This window comes from Polypterus senegalus, chromosome 3 (genome assembly GCF_016835505.1).
Source record: "Polypterus senegalus isolate Bchr_013 chromosome 3, ASM1683550v1, whole genome shotgun sequence".
In the NCBI taxonomy this organism is placed as follows: domain Eukaryota; kingdom Metazoa; phylum Chordata; class Cladistia; order Polypteriformes; family Polypteridae; genus Polypterus; species Polypterus senegalus.
The window spans coordinates 53,775,221-53,800,413 of NC_053156.1; the positions used below are offsets into that span (position 1 = coordinate 53,775,221).

Here is a 25,193-nt window from a genome sequence, read left to right on the forward strand (position 1 = left end):
AGCTGGTATATATAATATTTACAGTATGTAAACAAATATGATATGCGTTGATCTTGTAAATTGCATTTGATTGCAGAATATAGTAATTGTAATAAATATGAATACCTACAAAGAACATTCAGCTCATTTAACATAGAACAGTAAGAGCAAGTATTAAAAAGGCTAAAATTAAAGGATTCACCATGGCATGGACAATATATTATTTACATTTTCTTTGCTATGTATTTGTTAATATACTTACCTAATCTTATTTGTTTTTTTCTTTTCTTGTAATCTTCTCTCTGACATCTTGTTAAGGTCTTTGAACTAAATTCTTTGTATGAATAATGTGCGCTATATAAATAAGTGTTGTTGTAGAGCCCTCTTCTGAAGTTAATATTTAAATATTAACCTTTAATGTATATTTAAGTCAACGAAAACTGGGGAAATTCCTAAAGCCTGGAAGCTGGCAAACACTTCACCGTTATAAAGTAAAGCTAACCAGTCCAGTCCCAGTAAACGTAGGCCAATCATATTAATGAGAATCATTGATAAATTAGTAGAAGCTATTAAGTAAGTTAAGGTAACAAAGCAGATATCCATTGAAGGAATGGTAGTAGGCAGACTTGCTTGCTTTCTTGTGGTCGTCAACATGCAACATGCCACCACTGTACAGCTGCAGCACAAAGGCCTTACCTTGAAACCTCTGTCTTCCTTATTTGAAAATTTTCAGAACATATTTTTCAAACGTTAATGATCCAAGGGATAAAATCATTAAAACAGATGAGGAATGAATAAATAAGTTACAAGAGTTACAACAACATCATTTGATAGCAGTTAACACCTGCAATATATGTTTTTTTACCTCGACTTTTTGACACAGTGGTCAATGCTGTGTCTGCTATTTTTTGTTTAATGTAAGCATTTTAAGTAAAAAAGCTGGATGCATTTATAGATGATATCAAACCTAGAAGACTGGCGGGCACCCCAAGTGTAAGTAAAACCTATACCAATAGACCAAATGACATTCAGATTAGTATAAGAAGGTGGCAAATAAAGTGTGATGTAAAACAATGTGAACAATTACACACTGTATAAAGAATGAGGTTTTAAGTTTGAAAGTATAGTTTTTGAAAATGATTTAGGAGTTTTGGTGGTCTTGAGTGACCACAAGAAAACAGTGTACATAGGCAATTAAGAATCATAAAGGAAGGGTGATCCTGTGTACCAGTGATTTAAGGGTAGAAGTTCAACCTCTGACCTGCCCTCCAAAGACTGTGACATTACTGCAGTTGTTAAGACATGTCTAATATTATGGTATTTCCCTTTTATCCCCCTAGGTTTTTTTAAACACACACCCGTCAGTCCAGGATGGCTTCAGCGTCAGTGAAGGTGGCTGTACGAGTGCGACCTTTCAACTCCCGAGAAACCAATCGGGATGCCAAGTGTGTGATCCAGATGCAAGGCAACTCCACTTGTGAGTTAACCCCCATTTTTATTCCATGATTTATTTATATCCAAGAGTGGGATCTTGTGTCAGTGTTCTTAGAAGGCCACTCACAAAGACACATCTGTGGTGTTTGAGGCTGTGAAGCATTTTGTATTGCCAGTTTGTTTTTAAACATGGATTTATCAATGAGCTGTAGACAATATTTTATTAGTACAAGAAATCTTCACAAAATTCTGGATAATATATTTGTTTTATTAGCTTAAAGAAGTTGTGTAATATTTAAATTTATTGTGCAAACTGCATATAAACTTTTTATTTGAGCTCTGTTACACTGTGTAAGCTAGGTACATGGAAAGTTCTTCAGTTGGAACCCAGGGTGTGCTGATTTCTTGCTCTTGCATTTACAAATTGGTTGTCTTGGTATGTTGACAACTGGTTTGGTAGTTCAAAGGACTACTACTATAATCTGAGGTAATGTCTATGTAAATTTTGAATTGATTGTAGACATGTTTAATTATTTAACTGGTGTGATATAAGTGTATTTTGTATAGTTTTTGTATTTATTTAACTGTAATTAATATCTTTGGACTCTGTAATGATGTATATCTCCTTGGGATCAACGATCTATCTCTCCATCCATCTATCTAATCTAATCCCTGGGATGACATTTCTTTTCTGGGTGCATTCAAGTGTCAATTCTTTTTCTAATATGGAGTCCCTGTGTTCCACTTCTTGGTTTAATTTCTCCTTAAGGGTATCATGACAGTGATGGGATACCCTCAGAGCTGCTGTTTAAGGCTCTGGGTTTTAAGGACCTCGCATGGCACCCATACACAAATAGACATTTCTGTCAGTAGAATTGAATATTCGAAGTCACTTAGGATTAACTGTCATTATGAAAGACTCAGTTGTTACAGAAATATTGAATGGTGTGCTTTGTTGGCAGAAGAACGTAAGGAGGCAATTCTTGTTTCTCCCATGTCCCTTTGGTATATGTTGTGCAGATCTCCATGTAGTCTAGTTTTAAGTTTGGCTGTTTGTAGACAATTTCAGGAACATTAAGACCTTCTTCTCTGAAGAACAAGCTGGTTTTACTTCAGTTGGCAAGGACACCTGAAGGACTTTACTTTTTTACGATTTATAGAGTCATCTCTTCGTACTTTATTAAGGAGTCTCTAAAATGCTTGCTTTGGTTTCATTTTCTTGTAATCAATCTAAAAATCCACTTTCTCTAGCTGGGAGTCCTTGTGAATGGTTTCTTTTATTTTGTTTTGTTACCTTTAACAACTTGATGGGCATATTGCTGTCATGGGATGGATCTGGTTTTACCTTGTGGCTGCTTAGGTAATTTGAATTTTGTTTAAATGTTTCAAGATTCCCAGATTAAAGTTTGTCTGACCATATTTTTTAGTTTTTAAATAAAGTACATTGTTTTAATGGCTAAGAGTCCACGTGACAGAGGTGTTTATTTGGCTTTTGTTCCTTTTTTAGATTGTTTAGCTGATGGGGATCTTCCAGATTCTGCTTTGCTAATTAGGTTTACCTCCTTTTTGCTGTTAAAGAGTCTCAGAAGTATGTTCAATTTGTCATCATTTACCATAGGGGTGTGTGTGTATAGTATTTAAGGAAAATATTGGAAAATGTCCAGCATTCTCAAACATCGACCCTAAAGAGCTTGTAAAGATAAGGCTCGCCTCAAGTCAGCCAGTCCCCAACACATTCCTGCAGCTTTTAGTCTCCGTACAGTTTCCATTCAGAGTAGTTTCAGTACATGGGCCCAAAATGTGGAGCTTACTGTAAAAGTTCAAAATACTCTACGAGTGTCCCAAAATATCTTAAAAATGAGAGGGAAAATGTGAACCTCTGGCTTGTTCAGTCAACACAAAACAAGAATCTGTATAATACAGAAATGTATTTAAAATTCACAAAAAAAGGACAAAAAAATGGCAATAAGCAAAGGGGTATGCCTAAATGGCAACATAAGGCTTAAAAAATCTAAATCGTTAATCCAATGAAAAGAGGCAAATAATAGAGGGAAAAAATCTACAAATCCAGAAAGAACAAGCAATCAACAGTATTTATGATAACACACACGCAATAATCCACTGCCAGTCTCTCTTTCTGACTACAATATGAAGCCGGAGAGAGGACCCAGCAGCAGTAACGTCAAGGTGGCTCCACTCACAAAGTACAAAGGGATAATGATCAATTGTAAGAAAAATAATACAAAAACATAAAAAATAATATCCAATTAAAGAACAAAAACAACAGTGAAACAGAAAATGCACATACATCCTGGCTATAACATAAGGTATTTAAAATTTCTGCTTCCAGTTTTCAATGGAGCTGCACATTTTAGGCATCCGAGAACATGATGTGCTTACTTTTGTGAGTGATACATTTAGTCATTAAAGAGAAACTCAGCAGCAGAGCATTGAGATTGTGTTGGAGCTGTGAGTATTATTATTTCTTTGAACTTGCCAAGTTTTTGTTTTCTTGGAATCTTACTGTGGACATTTATAATCTTTTTGAACTTTTAAAGCTAGCTTCGCATTTTGGGGCCTGATAAGATGGAAGCCAGCAGGTAGTTGTAAGGAGCAAGCTGGTCTTAGGTGAGCCTATTTTGCATAAGCTAAAAGCTTGGTTTATTTATTTATTTATTTATTTTTTTAATGACACAGCATGGCAACATATTATGCCCACCCTGGCCACTGAGCGGTAGAATATCCTCAATTTCTACAAGTATCCCATGGGCTGCTCACATCCATACCTATGGGCCCTAGCTTGACCACATCTGGACTATGAGTTCCTAACAATTGTTTTTATTACTTGGTTATTGTAAAACCTTTGCACGCATCCTTATATGTTTGACTACCTCTTGAGAATCAGAAGGATTTTGCTGCCCCACCATGCCCTATGTTTTTCTTTTACTCTCCCAAAGTCATCTTTTCATTTATTTGCATCAGATTCTTGGAAATCCATCGTCATCCTAACAGGGAGGACTTTGTTTTCTGTTTGAACTTTTAATATTTTTTTTTTTTGTTGAAACTCCTGGAGACAGTCGTGCTGCTGATGTATAGCGATTCAGAGATAGCAATTGAAAGCAGCCTCACAGAGCCTCCGAATGAGTGTTTCTCACCAGCTGTCTTCACATCTGCTCTGCAGACCCAGAGACGGCAGCTCCATTCATAGAGACGAGACTTGCGGGATGGAGCACAGTATTGAGCACTGTTCTCGGCCTCATAGACAGTGGCCTGCTGTCTCTTTCCTTTATGTTGCCGGTGTCAGTGTTTGTATGACAAAGTAGCTTGGATAGGAGGTGCAGTGATCTTAGAGTTGTCCTGTCACAGCAGGGGCTGGTTTTGACCTCCTGAAAGGCGCTTCCATAAAGTCTAGCATGCCTTTTCTTATATATACCTTAAAACCTTGGAGTTGTAGATGGAAACATGACACAATATGACTGCATGCTACCTGCTGTTTTCGGTCCTCCCTGCCTTGCTCACAATGTGTTCATGGGTGCCCCTCTTCACACCTGTCATAATCTCAGCTGCTTTGTTTTTCCATTCTGCCTTGCTTGCCCTTTTGTTTCTTACCTTCTCCCACATGATTTTCTCACTTGTTGCCTGGTTTTCTTATTGTATTGAAGAATGATTAGATTCAAAATAGTTTTGTCTTCTCACATAGTTTAGTACTGCACAGTACACACCATGCAGTGAATTATTTAGGTTATTTTTTTTTTCCACGGGGATATACTTAATGCTATGTGATGTGAGTATGAGGATCCTGCTGCTACGTAAGCAGTGTATGACTATACTTTTTTGCGTACTTAAAGTAAATATGGAGGATTCCACCAGGTGGCAGTGGGAAAAATCATCAAGGTGAGAAATAAAGTCTGGTTTCTCTGTGCTGTGATCTGAGGGAAGAAAGATGTTAACAATAAAAATTATTTACATTTGCAAAAAGACGGCAACAGCGACATAGAAGAAAGTATGCAAGACCCTTAAATGTATTGCGTCATTGCGATTTGGGATATGCAATACTTGTATTGCCTATGCAAGAAATGGACAAAGAAAAGCACTATAAAGACATTCACATGTCAGCTTTTAATTCTGATGATTTGCTTCACCACATCAAACCATTCTTCAAAAATCAAAGCACACAGATTGATCCTGTTGGAGCTGCAAGGACTGCCAACAGATGTTGATAGTAAATAGTTGTGCTGACATCATGTTCCAAAACTTGAACACACATGCCATCCATATTTGTGGTGGTACTGCAAGTCGCGCACACGTCATAGCTTTTTTTATTTTTATTTCAATTAAAATCATATTTTTACTGCTAGTTCTCACTTTAGTCTTAGTTTTCTTGACCTCTGATAACCTGTACCATTCACTGAGCACTAACTGCTGTTCAACAAACAGTATTGTAAGCATTTGTATGGTTTTGATGCACACTTCAGATAAGTAATGATATTTCAGCAATGACTCAAAAACCAAAGACTAGATTTTCTGGAGATGCTCATAACATGTATAAGCTAGTTTTAGTAAAATATTGACCAATTTTAAAATATGTTTTTTTTATAGGTACAGTAATCCCTCCTCGATCGCGAGGGTTGCATTCCAGAACCCCCCGCGATAGGTGAAAATCCTCAAAGTAAAAACCATATGTTCATATGTTTATTTTTATATATTTTAAGCCCTTATAAACTCTCCTGCACTCTTATAAACATGTCCCGCACAGTTATACAGCATAAACCCTTTGTATTCTCTTAGATATTAGGTAAAATTCATTGAAATTATGTATGTAAACACACTGTTTTCCAGTAAAACCTAAATATTATTTTAAAGATATCGAGCGCCTCCGATATCACATATGTTAAAAGCCATTACGATAGACAGGCCACCCGCAATAAATACGTACAATGCAAGAAAAATTGTATACAGTAAATGTGTGTACAGTGACACTAAACGTACGTACATGTACTAAGTACTGTAAGTAGAAAATTAATTATGGTTACTCACCAACAATGACACGATGACTTGTCTGATAACGATGAGTTTAGTTTTACCGCACAACAAAGGAGGGCATTACAGCTCTTCCAAAGGAGCCTCTTCAGGCGACTGTGTAGCACCGCCGTTGTTGTTCTTCTGGCAGTCTTCAATCCAAATCCCTAAAACAGATTCCATCCAAACTACTGCCTTATTACATCCACTTACAACTCGTTTTGCGCCCTGGTTAAAAGGACACTGCGGCTGTAGATCTTATATTCCTTTCCTACTTTTTAAAAAAAAGAATCGTAGCCTCATTGATACCGTAATGGCGTCCTACAGCGGTGTAACTTTTCCCTTCCTTCAGCATATCCAAAACTTTTACCTTTTCTGCAATCGTTAGCATCTTCCGTTGGCGCTTGGGCACAGCCCCTGAAGCAGTAGCAGGAGCAGATCGTTTTGGAGCCATAATGAAGGGCTTGACTACGCACAAAGATGAACACAAAAGATCACAAAAGTTAACTCTTTACACAGCGAAACACGTTGATGCTGAATGAACGAGACAAGACTTCCTGGTTAACGTAGCTGAATCGAATTTGGCGCTCTGTTGCTGAGCCAATCAGCACACAGGAACTTAACTGCGTGCTGTGATTGGTTAGCTTCTCAGCCATCCACCAATAGCATCCCTTGTATGAAATCAACTGGGCAAACCAACTGAGGAAGCTTGTACAGGAAGTAAAAAGACCCATTGTCCGCAGAACCCACGAAGCAGCGAAAAATCCGTGTTATATATTTAGATGTGCTTACATATAGAATCCGCGATAGAGTGAAGCCGCGAAAGTCGAAGCACAATATAGTGAGGGATTACTGTATATATAAAATCCAATGTCTGTCTGTCTGTCTGTTTGCTTTTCACAAGAGAACTACTAAACAAATTTAGATTGGGTTTTTTCAATAATCTGATTTTGTGACTTCTCTCATTGTACTAAGTAACATAGTTCGTCTGCTGTTCTGATTTATTTGTGCGTATCCAAGAGAGACGCTGTGGGCCGACGGGAGAGGATGGGGCCCTCTTCACTCACGTTCCAGCCTCTGTTCGAGTCAGTCTACCTTTTGCCACATGTTGGACCATACGTTGCGTCTGTGTAGCTAGCGATACCTGTTTGTTCAACAGACATTATCAACTACAGATTGTTAAGAAGTATAAGGAGTAACATTTGATGTTTTTGAGAGAGAGATTAGAGCTACCTGTGTTTTGGTGGGTAGCTGCTGATTGCCACAGATATCACGGCCACATGTTCTGTTCACAAACTTTGTTCTGTTGCCCTACTATGTATAAATATATATAGAGCTGAAAGATAGCTTTAAAACGATATGAGAACTATTTCTGTGCAACTTTTATTTAGGGAGATATAGCCAGATAAAATCATAATCCCCCAATAAGTTCAAACATTGTAAGCTTCAGTCTCTCTTAATATTGATCTAAGATACACGCAATTTCAGTTTCATCAGTTAATCAAATGACCAAATCGGCATGCCAAATTTCATTAAAATCTGTGACAATGAGGTCTAGAAGTGTGATGATTTCACATGGAATTACCCAATGGTGCTGACCACATTAACCAGCCCTTACATATGCCACAGTCAATAAATACATCAGCACTCTGGCAATTTTAATATTTTCTTTCCTTTTTTTGTAATATCTTCAAATTTAATATAACACAGCCAAAGACTGGCTGCCCACCCCTTCCTGGACATTTTGCAAAAGAGTTGGCACTGTGCTGTCTAACCTGATGACAGAATCATTCTGTCTGTTAATTCCATGGCTCCTGGTATTCTCAGTAGGCAGCAAAACAGATTTGCAGCGACTCCACTCACAAAACACAAGGAATGGCAGAACTTTTAAAGACGTAGAACAGCAACAAAAAGCAAACCTAACAGAAACTGCATAAAGACATTAAAAGACAGTTAAAGTAAAAATAATACAAATTTAGAATGTACACCTAAGCCAAGTAAAAATCTCTGGCGGATACATAGCAGCAGCATCTCTCCTAGTGAGCCCTCTAGTTAAGTGCTCCACTTTTTGGTGTAATTTATATAGTGTCTTTTACGTAAATCAACATCAGTAAGCATTAGAGACATTTCTTACCTTTTTCTGTACAGCATTTTATTCTGAGGCATATTGAAAGTCACCAGATTCATCTGGAAAGGATGGTGGGGGACATGGGGCTTTGCATGGTTGGGATACTTATAATGATTCAGATGTGTGTGGCCTTCTTTTCCATGGTTTCAATTTTTGTGTTATAAAGGTGCTATTAGAAAACACATCCATACCTTTTCATCAGTGGCTTCACAGAATAAGAAGAGACCTTAGACAGCCACTTAAATCATATGCCCGGCATTATCTGTGCACTGTAGACAATGCTTTATGTACTACATATCAACCCAGTAATGAGTAATAAAAAATGATCAACAGCACATAGGATGGAAATCACTAACAAAGCCTCAAACCCCTTGTAAAACCAAATTATTGCGGACTGCGCCACTGATATTTGCACTATAATTTACAAAAAAACAGAATTTCAAAATGTTCTTTCTTGGCAGGAGCTGCTGTACTGGTTGTTCTTTATCTGAATTTAGTATTGTGTTTGTCGAGGTGATCTTTCACTATATTTGCAAAACAGTAAAGCCAACTAACTTGCCAGCTTGCAAGTGGATGTAAGACACAAGGTGTGCAATCACAGTACAACTAGCTGGTTGGTCAGTTATTGACTACTCTGCACAGAACTACTGTGATTGGTAGATAGTACAATATCTGCAAAGGTTACTGCAATAATCTTACACCTTATGTGGAGGTGACAAGGGGGGCTTTACTGGGGACATGTACTTATTTAAGTCATTTTATATTGTACCCTCCATATTGAACAGATGTCACAGGTCAAGAAATCTGGCTTAGAATCCCACATCAGAGGCCTTATACAAGCTGGTATTTAATTTTCAGTTTCAGCACAATTTTCAGTTGCAGTATTAATTTACATAATATGAGCTAGTTTGCAGTTGTGTAGTCTGACATCCCCAGTGACAAGGACCAACCAGTCCACGACCTGCCCTGACAAAAACAAATAGGTTTGATTTTGTTTTAAGTTGTATGGACAGGCTTGTGTGTATGTGAGACTGGAGAACCAATGGGCAGTCACCTGGAAGTACAATGATCTATCTACGAGGAATATGGAATGTGGGAGGTTTGGACCTCGCAGATGAAAGAGAAGCTTGTCTGTTTGATGTGTCACGTTTTACATTTTATGAAGGAATGGAGAAAAGAAAAAAGGCAGAGATTGTGGCTGAATTGGCTGTTCTTGGAAAGCATTTGTATGGCATGGGGTCTGTCAAACAGCATGTTATTGGCTATCAGAAAAACAAACAGACTTGTTTTGGAAGTGTGAACCTGTGCGGGAGAGCTATCTTGGAGTGCCCTGAGGAAACCCACAAAGACACACACACATGGAGAACTCCACACATGGAGGACCTGGGAGGTGAACCCTGACCTGCTTTTTGAAAAGCAGCAAGGCTACTATTGTATGAACTTGCTGCCCCCACAATGAAAATAAATGCACTTAAATACACAATACAAAAATATGAAATAATTCATGAAAATAACAAAAAAATTATATAAAAATATAAAAAATAATAATTAAAAAAAACCAAACTACAATAAAAAGGAAAATGTGCCCACAAACATAACATAACAGATAGAAACTTTATTAATCCCAAAGGAAACTGCAAAAGTTACAGCAGCAATCATACAAAGCAGAACACCGCAACATAAAGGACATGCAAAAACTCTGTATCCTTCAGAAAAGAAGAGACACCATCCCAGTGTTTGGGGGACTCAGAGAGTTTGACTTGGGGCACACCTCACTTTAATCAGAGTGATAGGCAGAGGGCCATTGTCATTGTCCTTAATGGCCAGTAGTCTTTAAGGTGACTTTCTCTCAACCACTGCCTCTAGAGAGCCCTGATTGACTGTAATGCTATACCCTCCACCTTTCAGCCTCCCCAGCTCTGAAATTAATTAAGAAGATTTGAGAATCTTATACTCATTATAATATATGGACCTTTTTATAATGAGCTCCACCACAAAGCACCATCTTCACTCTTTTATTTTGTGATTTTTTTTTTCCTTTTGTGAGCTCTAAGACAAAGAACTTCTCTCAAACTATCCATCCATCCATCCATCCATCCATCCTTCCATCCACCATTAAACCTGTTTAATCCAATCAGGTTTACAGAAGTCTGTGCCTATCCAAGCAACCCTGGGTAAAAGACATGAAGCAGTCCTGAACAGGGTGCCACTCCATCACAGGCATACATCAGCACCTACTTCCATGGAGCCAGTTTATCAAGCTTTCCCACCATTTTATGCATTAGGTTCACATTGAGCAAGGCTTAATGCTAGGCTCTTTACTTGTTTAACAGTGAAGTTGTCTCAGAATATCACTGGTGCACAGCTGCTTTCTGTCCAGTTCATGTTTATTGCCAGCTACCTTTGAAGCTTAACAGCATCATTAAAGACCACAGCCATCCTGCACAGTCCTTGTCTTCTTTCTCCATTCTGGCAATCTGTACAACACCATTAGCACTCTCGCCACTAGATTCAGGGATGCTATAGCCATGAGGCTACTCAAATTCTGCTTGTCCTAACAACCACGTGTCATGTTCTTTATATTAGCTGATGTTTATTATGTATGATGCTGCATTTAGTAGTTGTTAGTATTAAACTACTGTCACTGGGCTTCATCCCAACTGAGTGGAAAATGTGACTTGATGTCCCTATCTGGATAGAGAAGGGTAGTCTCCTGGGTGTTGGACAGGACCTTGGGGTCCAGAGTTTGTGGGGCATCTGTTGGTGAAGAACGATTCACTGATCTTGACTTTGCTGATAATACTGTGATCTTCTCAGATTCAATGGAAGCTCTGATCAGAGCACTCAAGAGACTGAGTGAGGAGTCTGAGTGTCTGGGCTTGTAAGTGTCCTGGATAAAAACCAAGATCCAGGCCTTTAATGACCACTTGGGCACAGCCATCAGCAGTGTGTCTGTCTATGGAAAGAGTGTCGACCTTGTTGAGAGGTTTCCTTACCTTGGCAGTGACATTCATGTCTCTGGTGACTCTTCCTATGAAGTCAGTAGACAGATTGGGAGAGTATGGGGGGGGGGTGGTCATGAGGTCGTTGGAAAGGGGTGTGTGGCGCTCCCAATATCTGTGCAAAAGGATGAAGGTCCAAGTCTTTAGAGTCCTGGTGCTTCCTGTCCTGCTATATGGTTACGAGACATGGACGCTATCCAGTGACCAGAGACGAAGACTGGACTCCTTCGGTACTTTGTCTCTTCGGAGAATCTTTGGGTACCGAGTCCCAAATGAGGCACATTACCTGCATTGTGAAGGAGTGTCAGTTACAGCACTGCGGCTATATGGCGCAATTCCCAGAGGGGGATCCGGCTCACAGAATCCTCATTGCTGAGGACCCAAGCGGCTGGATCAGGACAAGGGTACGCCCACGTAACACCTGGCCACGGCAGATAGAGGGTCATTTCTGGGGGGTGGGACTGGACCGCAACTCTGCCTTGGGGAGTTGCTAACCGGTATCCTGAGCTGTTTCATCATGAGGTGAGTGCAGCAACGCGCTGTACCAGTGCACGCTTGCCGACTTGACCTGACTGTCACTGGTCTGTGGGAGATGTGCAAGTAAGAACTTCATTATATTTTGAACGCATGACAATAAACCTGATCTGTAACATTCCGAACTCTACTTTACTCACAAAGATGCTGCACCTATGTGAACACTATTAGCTTTAAGTTTGTTTATATAACTCCTTTCAAGAAGACCTTTGCTTATTCTAATACTAAAGAAATCATAGAAAATAAAAATGCAAAAGACAGGAAGGAAAATGGAGCATTATATACTGTATGTACCATAAAAAAAATGAATCTGTTAGAAAGCAAAAAGGTAGAAGGGAAAAGAAAAATGTCCATGGTAGCTCTTTCTTTAAAGCATGCCTTGTTGTTTGTCCCATTTGTTTTACTTCTCAAAGCGCATCTCTGTGCCCACCATGTTTTAACCTTCCATATTTTGAGAGAAGTGCTGGGTGGTGGACTCCATGCTTCTGCATTCCCACATGCCAGTGATTAGTGACAAGCGATATAAATTGCTTGAAAACTTTAAAGCTCCCAAGGTCGGCTTTGAGCCAAGCTGGTTTGAAAGAGCATGCTGGGGTTGAGTTTGCCTACTCGTATTTCTTTGTTTTTCTCACACTGCAGTCAGGCAGCTGCTTTCGTCACAATGTGCCTGAATGCTGAAAGGCCTTTGACATGTGACACAGATTGAGAATCTGGAGCCTGACTGCTTGTGCAACCACGTGCCAGGAGTCTGGCCAAAGAACATGTGTGGTGTTTTGGAGGGGGTCCAGAGATTGCCATCTGTACTCCGTGTCCACACAACATGGTGCTAAAAATAATGCAGTAAGTTCCACTAAGGGCCAAATTATGCCGTCTCCATGTAAACAAAATATACACCGAGACACTTCAGTGGCGTTTGATGGTCAGGGAAAGCTGTCTGATTTGCAGTCCAAGAGAGGTGACCCCCAAGTAGCGCTAGACTGTCACCACAAAGAGACCCAATCTTTCTTTTGTGTGGCACCTTGGTGAGTGAATTCCATCTTATTAAACTGCTTTACATGTACTGGGCAGTTTTACTTCTATCTCTATAATTAGAGAATTGATTTGCTGAAGCTCATCTGTTCAGCCATCAAAGGACTTTGATGGCCTGCAGCCTTCAAGTTGTCAGCACTATAGGTCAAAGGGTCATTAATGTCACAAGTACAGAGTGCAGTGAAATTCTTACTTGCGTGCGCTAATTGACATGCAACCTATTTCCACCCTGCAGTGCCATGATCAGTGAGTGCAACTACCTTACCTAGTCATACTGGCATAAGATCTCCTTCCTGGGGGAACCTGGGTAGACATTTCTGGAGTTACGTGCTTGTTCATGTTTTTTGTAGCATTGTGTACCTTCACAAAACAAAACTAGGTGAAAATACAGGATATGACTGAAGTTTCTGAATGGAATCAAGTTTTAAAATGTGATGTAAACCCTTCGCCCCATCTCACTCCACTTCACCCCATTTCACTCCACCTTCTTTCACCACATTCCGCCGCACACCACTCCACCTTGACTTGGCTCAACTTGTCACACTTCCTAGGAGTTGATGTTATGGCCAAAACACCAAGTTGCAGTAAATTTAAAAATTATGAGAGTTTTGGGCAATGTCTACATAATATTAAGTAAATCCAGACTATGTGCGAATTCCACTCCTGTGGATTTGCTTATCCACTATTATGAAAGTGTAATCCATTTCGCAACAGCCGCCGTCTAGTCAAGCCTATTTGCAGCACTGTGCAGCAGAGAAAAAATTCCAAGAGGCTTATCACGCAGCAGTGAAACATGAGATTCAGCAATAACCGGTCAGTGATGCTCATGATGCTCAGGGCTTTGCACTGAATGGATCAATATGTATCTACCCAGCAGTGACAGGTGTGGATAAGCCACTGAACCCCATTTGTGATCAGTACTGGGGCGTGCAACTACTTTCCCTATGAACAATGAATTCCCAGTAAGTATGTGTTATAAACTCATATTGATTAAGTCTGTGTCATTTGTACACACTGCTCGTCGCTACTACCATTTGGTTGATTTGCCTCTGACAGAGCGCCTACAAGACAATCAAACTTGAATATAAAAGAAGTAAAAGTCATAACAAGCTCTCCATAAGTGAATTTGTGGAAGGATTATTACTGAATCTTGGGGAGCGAGAGTGGAGAGCCAGTATGTCTGCCCAAACCAGCAGAGCTGCCATCCCACCAGAATCTAACCTCATTTTTCCCTATAGGATCAAGGGTTTTTCAAGACCACAACCCCCAAGGATAACAGGAATTGACTGTATTTGTACTTACTTCCATCCATTCAATATCCAACCCGCTATATCCTAACTACAGGGTCACGTGGGGTCTGCTGGAGCCAATCCCAGCCAACACAGGGAGCAAGGCAGGAAACAAACCCTGGGCAGGGCTCCCCACACACACTAGGAACAATTTAGGATCGCCAATGCGCCAAACCTGCATGTCTTTGGACTGTGGGAGGAAACTGGAGCACCCGGAGGAAACCCACGCAGACATGGGGAGAACATGCAAACGGGAAGCGAATCCGGGTCTCCTAACTACGAGGCAGCAGTGCTACCCACTGCACCACCGAGCCGCCCTACATTTGTACATACTTTTAAGACAGAAACATTGCTTTTAATACACAAGAAATGTATTAATGATTAATTGTGCACAAAGGTACGCCTCTTTATCCATCAAAACACTTGCTAACGTATTATTCAGATGTAATTCAATAGCAGGTATTCATCTCTCCAGCCTGATGGGCTGAACTGATGAAAGTGAAGCTTCTTTCAATCTTCTTTGCACTGTGGGCAAGTAAACCGAGGACAAGATGCTGCTTTTTCTTTTCTTAAATTTCAAGTCATGAACTTTAAAAATACATTGTAAAACTCAATTATTTCAATGTGGAGTCACAGGGGACTGCAGCCAGCATTGACTGATTAATTAAAGTGGAACAGCACATCACTCTGGTAATATTCTTAAATGGGAGGTCAGTTATTATACACAGTGCATATACAACACTACACACAAAGACATTACCTTTAAGACACTAACACACCAACAGAAAATCACATTTTCCATTCCCATAGGGGCATATTTTACATTTAAATGTTTGTCAGTTTTCTATTCATTTTTAGTGTAATAATAAAGCATATCATTTTTTTAATCCGTGCTACAAGAAGAATTTCATTTGCTATAAAGGATCAATCAGTTTATCACCTATCCCTTAAGAGTGCAAAATATCGCTGTTTCAGATGAATGCGCAAAAGGATGTTTAAGACAGCTAAACCAAGAAGAATCCCCTTCTTTCTGGTGGCCTGTTGAGCTTCTGACTATGAGAGCATCTTCTTTGTGCAGTGGGTGCTTGCCATTTCAACCTCATTACAAGTGGCAGGTTTACTGACTTGGGGGCAGAGAGTAAGTTTTTAATGATAAGGACCAGGAAGTGAATGTAGTCAAGAAAAGTCGAAAGTCAGACCAATCTGTTGTCAAAAGTAAATCACTAGTCAGACCTCAAAGATCTTAAACAAGAGCTTAGATTTCTAAACCAGGAGGACAAATTTTAAAATATTTCAGTTTGTGCGCTAAACAGGAATTATTTGTCATCTAACATACTGCATAAATACATGTGCAGACCTATATATAGTCGCTTCCGTAACATCATATGTACCACACATTCTGGAGAATTCTGAGAATGTTTTGCAATAGGTGTTTCAATGACAATCAAAGATGACACAATGGAATAACATTAAATATTTTTAACTTATTCAAATTGTTGTTAAATAAAAAGCAAACATTATTTTTGGAATCCTTGGGTTCCAAAACTACAAAATTAGACATATATATGATTTATTTATTCAGGAAAATCCTCAAAAACACTGATCATAACAAAAAGCAGTGCCAGCTCATCCCAGCCTCTCACCCAGTGACAATAAGGTGTCCCTCTTTTCTTGGAAAAAGTAGTCAGCTGCCTCTTTATATTATCCCCAGAAATAACCAGCCTCCACCTTTCACCTCCTTGGCATCCTTATAGAAAATAAACCCCACATTATCAATTAACCTGACACTACCATCTTCTCCTGGTAGGCATCACGTGCTGTAAGTGTTTAGGCAGCACCTTCTTTTCACAAAATGCTGCATGCTTGTGTTTTCCTAGTTAAAGACCTCTGTAATCCTGGGGAATTGACGTATGGGACTTTCATCCAGCCTGCCCTAATAATGTAAGGTTTAGGAGATGTGAGAGATCTGTTTCACCTTCCAGCTGGGATGGCAGAAGTATGAATAGATTTATACAGTTTATGAATGAGGTTTATCAATCGGCAAAAGTCTACTTTAAATAATTTTCATTTTCTTTGTTGTGATCTAGATGTGGTGACAGACTTTTTCGACAAATAACCCAGACCTGCTTGCTGTAACAAATCAAATAATTCAATTTATTTATAAAATAAGAATAATAGCAGATATATATAGTGATATATCTATCCTCTTTAATAAAACCCCTGTGTGTGTCCAGGTGTCCGTGTGTGTGTGTCTTCTGGTGAAGTGCGCGTGCGCGGGGCCACACGGCACGTGTTCAGTCTCTCCCTGTGCAGAGAGAGAGACACACAGACAGACAGACAGACAGACAGACGTGTGCGCGAGAGAGAGAGAGACACACACACACACACACACGCGCACACAGGCGCGCGTGCATTGTGTCAGTGTTACTTTTCTTGGTTGTTTATTAAATTACGGATTTTTCAAATGTTAATTTTTTTCCCTGTGCCTAAAACTCATTAAAAAAAAAGTGTTTTTAGTGAGCGGTTGGTAGCGCTATAGCACAAACTCTTGCAGTGTTACTTTTCTCTGTTGTTCAAGGTTTTTTCAATGTTATTTAATGTTTTTACATTTAGTTTACTATTACGCTGTGCATTCTATGGTATGATTAACTATATTTGTGCTTAAAAATCTTTAAAAAAATATATTTACAAAAAGTTTGTACGGTCTGGAACGGATTAATTGTATTTACATACAATCCTATGGGGGAAATTACTTCGGTTCCACTGTATTAAAGTCAGAGAAATTTACAGGCATTTTACGGAAATACAAACCAGTATTACTGCGAGAGAAAATTAAAGGCACACAATACAGGGACGCATATTACAGCCACATACAAGGTCCCTTGCCATTTAATATAGACTGTTCCTACTAATGTTTATGCACTACTGTTCTAGTGCCCGTTATTATAATGGGCTTAATGTCTAGTATATATATAAAAGTCAATGTGTGTATGTATGTATGTTCCAGCATCACGTTCAAATGGCTGGGGCGATTTTCATGAAACTTGGTGCACAACTTTCTCAATGGTCGACTAAAAATACTGTAGGGTGAAATCAGCCCCAACCGTAGGGTAGGAGGGGTGATCTTACGGTCTTGTATGATGTTGAGACTCGGAATGACCACCAGAGGACGAACTGGAGGTGACTGCCAGCATTCTTTATGTTTGAGCAATCACTGCGGGCCTGTTGCTTTTGAAATTAAATAGAGTTCTATGCATGCAAGTGTGTGTGTCTGTCTGGCCCGGAAGTGACACGTAGAGTCGGGAGTGAGGGCTCCAGCTCTGAGGATGTGCAAGCGAGGCCAGCACACCGGCAAAAGGAAACCTCCTAAGAAAGACAGTAGCTTAGCCGCTAATGCACAAACGATGCAAGCATGCTGGCAACACGAATCCTCATAGCAGAGAGATGCCCAGAGTAGTTATGACGAGTATTAATACTTTCTAGGATCCTGTGCTTTTAACAGCACGGGCTTACACAGTTAGTATGTAGCAGGCAACTGCCAGCATCCTTTATGTTTGAGCACCACTGTGCCCCTGTTGCTTATCAAATTAAATAGAGTTGGCCGATTCCGAGCATCAACTGGATGATAACATACATACAAGGCCGCAAAACAAGCACATTAGTGAGACTTTATTGTTTGTTAATTTATTTTTAAAGTTGTGTTTTTTTTTTTTATTATTTTTTTCTCAAACAATTTAAAGAAAACAAAAAACACTTTATTTTCCTCCTGGGCAATGATGGGTATTTCAGCTAGTACAGTATATATATATATATATATAATGTGTGTGTGTGTGTATATATATATATATATATATATATATATATATATATATATATATATATATATATACAGTAGACCACCGTGTAATTGCGGTTCAGGGTTCGTGGACTCAGTCGTTCACGGATTTTTCCTTAGAACCTAACTATTAATTGCTAGTGGAAAGTGCAAATATTCTTCGTAATTTTTTAGGGGTTTTTTCGTGGCAATACTGTACTGTAGAGAGAACTGTGGCTTGGGATGTTAAAAGTAGCCAATAGAATTTGAAACTGCAACTCCCAGCAGTCCCTGCAGTGGATCTGATTGGTGTTCTAGTGAGAACAGGAAGCAACCGCTGAAGGAAACGTGGTTTGGGATGGTGAAAGTAGCCAATCCGAGAGCATTATTCTTTTCTCCTTGCTGCTGATTGATTGCTGCCCTGTGACGCCAGTCCAGGTGAGGGTTTTCGTGTTTTTCATTTTGTTATTGTATTCATTTTTTTATTCTTAAACGCTGAAAAAGATGTCGCTGAATCGCCCTGCACCTCCTAAGGCTTCTGGCACTGAGCCTAAGCGCCAGAAGAAGTTTAAAACACTCCAGGAGAAGGTTGAACTACTGGATTTGCTCCAGGAACTAAAAAGTTATGCTGCAGTAGCGTTCCACTATGGCATTAATGAAAGCACCGTATGCTACTTAAAGAAGAACGAAGCAGTGATCTGGAGTACCGTATCTGTAAGTTTCTGTGATAGTGGCAAAAAGGTTACGACCGTAAGGAATAAAAATATCGTCAGGATGGAATCTGCCTTGGCATTGTGGATCGCCGACTGCAAATCATGTTGTCAAAATGGATGTTTTTTAACTAGTTATAAAGTTGCTAATACCTACACCGTGAAGGTGACGTTGATTTACTCACCGGTAGACTGCAGTGTCTTACCACAACTTAAAGCATTTTGTATGTGAGTGCATGCGTGTGAGATACTGCTCTGAACTTTTCCTACTGGATTTAGTAAGAAACTTGTAACAGCTAAAGACTTAATTCTTCACAAAGTTTATTACATTTCAGTTACCGTAATACCAATACCAATACCATAATACATTGTCTGGCTTTATCCTAACCATTAAGTTACAATTAATAGTTCTAGTAATCAAAATAGGTGTACTTAAGATTTCATCTAGGGGATGCTTGGTTCTTTCCTGGGTTGGCTTTTTCCACACATGTGGAAGGATCTTCAGTGAGCTTTTCTTTCTTTTCTCCTCATCCAACTCTAATCCACACAAGTCTTCCATCCTTCTGGTCCTGCACTAATTTGCCCTTTGGAATTGAAATGAATTGCTCCAACATTTGTTGCGATCACACCGTAGACAATAGAGTGCCTGCTACAGGGAGCAGAAGTTACAGTCAGGTTGAGCGCAGTAGGCTTGATCGAGAGAGCTCAGATTTGGAGTGTGCAAGGTTATTTAAAGGGAGGAATTAGAAGTCTTGCATTGGTTCCTTGGGTGCACATTAGCACATCCTTTTGGTTGGCAATTGGTACAAAGTTTTGTCCATCAGTGTTGCCAGTTGTTGAGTTATGGCCCTTTTATATCTGATCAAGTATTTAGATGGTTCCTCACAGATAAATCTCAAAGGTGTCACTTGGCTTGTGATCAATCCTTTTATCAGATGAGGCATAGAGGCTGCATTCCAAAGAGAAGCACATTCAAGAAGAAACTGATATGAAGAGTGTCTGGCAACAGTTTTTTTAGCCAAGAACTTGTGTTCCTGGCATAGCAAATGGATAATACCAGTCTGTCCTACAGTAGTCCAGTTGTCAAATGTTATATACATTGTGTGGCCTGGCATTAACCCAAATGTATGCCTCTCACTGAGTTTTGACTGTGCTGCACTATGAGGATCTGCACCCTCAGCACTTCATTTGATTAGTGTGGAATGCCTCATGCTGCCCTGACATTACTCCATAAGAGAGAGAGAAGATGGTTTTAGGGTGCCAGGTCTGTGACAGGCCTACACTCTTTAGGATCAGTATCTGAAATCCCCAAGCCATGCTGTGTTCTATTTTATTCACAAGCTACTTCGCAAGCGTCACAAAATACCTTGCATTCCAGCCAGGCTCTATAGCGACTATTGAGTTACTCAGTGCTGAAAACATGCCTCTGAACTGCAGTTCATTAGCAGATGGTGCATGCCACTGTCAAGCCTCCATAGATTGCTTAAGTGAGGTCACAGGAGCAGAGAGTGACGGGTGAGCCAAGTCTCTGTATTCTGCACGTCCGGAGTCTGCCTCTGTCCAGGTGGCATTCATCAGAGGGTGGTGCCATGGCATTGTGGCGAGCATGCAGGAGAGAGGATTGGAGAAGCATGATTTTATGTTTCTGTGTGGGAGGAACCCCATAACTGGGCCCCTCCTTAAGTGGAGCTTTAGTCACGAGGGTTCTTTTATTATTGTGCTGCCATTTTTGACCCTCAGATTTGACCAATCACAGTGTGCCATTGAACACTGGTTAACATTCATTCATTGGAGCCGGGATCAGTATGTATGGAAATTGTATGTTTTACTTGTGCTTATGAGGTTTCCTCGAACATCCCAAAGACATTCAGTGTAGCTTGCTTTAAATCAGAGGGTGTATGGATATCAGCATGCCCTGTAGTAGAGTGCCACCCTGTTCAAGTTTGGTTCCTGGAGCACATTTTTGGCAGAATAGGCTTCTGGTTCTTTTGGGGCCCTTAGTAGAAGCTTAAGTTAATAATACAAATGAATGTAGACAAATTTAAAATGAGATGGGGCCGATTGTTTTAAACTGAGCGGTAATTTTGGGAAGACGATCAACCACAAAATACAGTTGAGGTTTTCGGCAGGGAGCAGCACATCATTTGCAGGATTTCCACCTGTGGGCTGCAGGGAAGGGTTTGTGTGCACAGGCCAGGCCGACATGAAGTGGGAAGGCACACTTAAAATTTGTAATAGATTTGGTCACTATGCCGTTAAGGGATTGAAGTGAGTGTTGTCTGTGCCTAATGGATAATCACTTTGGATTATAGCTTTATAGGGTCATTATTGTCACACTTTCAAAGTACAGTGAAATTCTTAAGTGTGACAATACTATGCAGAGTATCCTCCATGTGAGTTTTTTTTTCCCCATATTTAAGCCATGTAACTTAGGCGTGGGGATGGAGTTCCACTGATCTTCACTATTCAATTAAATCCTGCCTCTTATTGATCTTATATGGGCAGTGTGGAGCGCGGTTGTAAAGGATTTGACCCATTATTGCCTCCCAGGTGCCTCACAGTAGATGTTCTTTTTTTGTAATTTACAGGCATTACTAACCCTAAGCAGCCCAAAGATGCACCCAAGACTTTCACCTTTGACTATTCCTACTGGTCACACACCACGGTAAGTGATGCTTTACTGCAGCGAAGGTGAGAGGGGTGTGAGTGATTTTGGGATTGAAGATCAGCACTTGTGGGGCTGGTCAATTGGGTGTTAAGATCTAAATGTGCTTTTTATATCAGAACCCAGCTTGCTTTTCATGTTGACTGTTTGAACAAGGAAATACATTGACTGGTTGTTGGTGTACTTATGCAGGCAGAAGACCCAGACTTTGCCTCCCAACAACGTGTCTACAAGGATATCGGTGAGGAGATGCTACTGCACGCATTTGAAGGCTACAATGTCTGCATCTTTGCATATGGCCAGACCGGTGCAGGAAAATCCTACACTATGATGGGACGGCAGGAGCCCAACCAGCAGGGTATCATCCCACAGGTAAGATTGTCCCTGACTTCTCTTTTGATTCACACTTGTGCTTTGTTTGTTGGTCATCTCTTCCCTTTTGATTCAGACCTTTGAATATCCCGTATTATGTGTCTCCTTGTCTTCCCTCATTTCACAATAATTTGTGGAGAAGCTGTCTCAGCATCCTTACCAAAAAATGTTTTTCTCGGGAACAATTAAGTATAGCATGTTCAAGAATAAGAAGCTCCAGTGACCTACTATTATTATTATTACTTATTATTTGACTGACACCTTTAACCAAGTAAACTCACAATATTTGAGATACAGTTGGTTATGTTTCTTTTGTTTTTCCAATTGGAGAACAGGCAGGTGAAGTAACTTGCTCAGGGTCACTCAGTGTCTGCGACAGGATCTGAACCCCCAACTTCAGGGTTTGAAGTCCCAGGTCCAAAGTCTTAACTACTACAACACACTCCCAACCAATAATACTGAAAAAAAAAAAACTACAAAGTTTTTATTCAGAAGTGCACTTAGTTAGTTATATAGTACTTCAGATATTCTTACCTAAATGTACGTTGTTTTTCTTTGCATGTAATTGCTTTTTTTACATGTTGTTGTAAAGCGCTTTGAGCTACATCCTTTGTATGAAAATGTGCTGTAGAATGTGTTTTATAGAAATAAACTATAACTGTTGCTCATTGTCTTACTAACTTTTGTGGGTGAAGCCAAGTAGCACATCTAGTAAAGAAACAACATTATATCATGACAACCCTTTATTAATTTTCGTGTGGTTCAGTGGTGCTGCTGCTGCCTTATGGCTCTGTGCTTAACTCCATGCCATTATCTATGTGGATATTTGCATGTTCTCCCTGAGCTAACATAAATTTTCTCCAGATGGTTGTGTTTCCAATAATTTCCAGTAATTAGCACATAAGGTTCATGGATAATTCTAACTTAACTCAGTATGAGTGAGCATGTCCTGTCATGGACTTGTGCCCCTTCTGCATTGGTTCTTGTCCTGCACCTGATGTTGCTGAGATAAACTTGGGCTTGCTGCTCTCTAGGGGTTCTTGCAGTTTTTTTTCTACATCTTGCATGTGTAGATTAGCTGACAAAACTAACCTCACCCACTATGAGTGAAAAAATGTCTTTCAATGAATGTAATATTATTAGTTTTTTAAGTTTTTTTTTGTATTTTTGGGTTATGGATCTACAGATAGTATTTCTGATTGCATATTTTTGTTTTTATTTATTTTTGAAAAGTTGGATTTGGCTTGCATCTTATTTGTATCATTTATACAATACAGCCAGAAAGTGTCAGGAGTGATTTGAGACAGACAGTTATCATCAAGAGTGAAAGGGAAGATCAACAGGATGGTAGTGAGACCAGCTATGTTATATGGGTTGGAGATGGTGGCACTGACCAGAAATCAGGAGACAGAGCGGCAGGTAGCAGAGTTAAAGATGCTAAGAATTGCATTGGGTGTGATTAGGATGAATAGGATTAGAAATGAGTACATTAGAGGGTCAGCTCAAGTTGGACGGTTGGGAAACAAAGTCAGAGAGGCAAGATTGTGTTGGTTTGGACATGTGCAGAGGAGAGATGCTGGGTATATTGGGAGAAGGATGTTAAAGATAGAGCTGCCAGGTAACAGGAAAAGAGGAAGGCCTAAGAGAAGGTTTATGGATGTGGTGAGAAAGGAGTTTCAGTTGATGGGTGTAACAGAGCAAGATGCAGAAGACGGGACAACATGGGGGAAGATGATCCGCTGTGGCGAACTCTAATGGGAGCAGCTGAAAGAAGAAGAAGAAGATGCAACACAGTCAGAAACCTACACATGACCTGCTCATCGCAATGATGACGATGCGGAGATGATGTTATAAATTTGTATAAACTTTATCCCTTGGTGGGAAAATCAGCATTCTTTTGCCTGAAGTAATAGCGTCTGTTTCAGTTTTGGTTTTGGTTTCTTAACTCTCATTTTCACCTTTGACTTCTGGTTTTTCATTCTGTCTTAGTCTGAGATTACTCAGTTATTTTTTGACTTCCTGGTTTCAACCTTGTTTCTCATTCCTGTCTTATTTACTTTATCATCTCCTGGCTTTTTGCCACTCTCAGTAATCCTCGAGTGTTTTTTTTTCCTTATAAATGAGTGTTGTCTTCCATGAGTAGACATCATAAGTATGGTTGGATGAATTCACGTCCCTTATAATAGATAATTGGGTTCAGAAAATGAATTGGTGAATGTTATGTGTTACATAGTGCTGTTTTGAATTGCTTTGTGTAGTGTGCTTTTAAAAGTACCGCTGTACAAGGCACTGTATTGAGAAAAGATAAGATTAGGAATCTTGATTTGGCAGATGGAGTGATCACAGTGAGGGGGCCTTGCTGCTCCCCAAACTTCAGACATACTGCACCGACACAAATCCTGGGTTCAAAGGTTTATTATAATGAATTACCTTAACAAAGGCTTCATTTTTAGTACAATAACCTTCAGACAAGACTGATCACAATCCCTTTTCTCTTCTTATTTCTCTCTTTATTCTCCTTCTCACCTCTCAGGTGAGCTTTGCCCTTCTTCCACCAGACGATAAGTCAATGGGGTGAAGCAGAACGACTCCTTTTAGCACTTTAGCAGTGCTAGGGCAATATTCTGTTGAAAGCACTTCTCGGTCAAGGGGAACTCCCTAAAAGTAGAGCACATAAATCCCGGCAGTACCCCCTGGTGGCACCCAGGGAACCCTACAGGGCTGGTCCATGACACTACAATTCCCAGCATACCCTGCCAGTGTCCATTTGGTTACCAAAGCCCAGGAATGCTGCCTTCTAGGGTATTAACTCCTTCCCAGTTGCTCCATGATGTTGTCCTTCTGGCCAATCTCATGGCAAAAGCAGGAATCCTCCTGCCTTTTCTTTCTCCTGGCCTCCTAGCCAGGTAATGGACCAGGACACCCATCCTGGCAGGGCTGCCAGCACAGACATGCCATCCATGACAATAAATATCTATCTATTAAATAAAAAAAATCTTGGCATGATCGGAGATCGGAGAGACACTTTGAAGTCCCAAGAGACTACTTGCACATCACGTCCTACTTACAAACAATATTTCTCGGAGACGCTTTAATGTTCCGTGAGACAAAACAACAAGTGCTGTACAGGCTTTTAAAGGGCACCATCTCAATTGGTTTTTCCCACTCTTTATTGTATAATGATTTATATTAGTTGATTGTCAATTGGTGGTCCACTT

At 39.9% G+C, this 25,193-nt stretch overlaps 1 protein-coding gene across 1 annotated transcript in view; it reads left to right on the plus strand.

Annotated features, from left to right (window-relative positions):
- The first annotated feature begins 1,326 nt into the window (after positions 1-1,326).
- LOC120525147 (kinesin-like protein KIF1C) overlaps positions 1,327-25,193 on the plus strand; it is a 95,127-nt gene continuing 71,260 nt past the window's right edge. Inside the window, exons 1-3 of the mRNA XM_039747211.1 lie at positions 1,327-1,456; positions 21,527-21,603; positions 21,796-21,975. Coding sequence (XP_039603145.1) covers positions 1,351-1,456; positions 21,527-21,603; positions 21,796-21,975 — 363 coding nt within the window. The 5' untranslated portion in view covers positions 1,327-1,350. The remainder of the gene's footprint in view (positions 1,457-21,526; positions 21,604-21,795; positions 21,976-25,193) is intronic.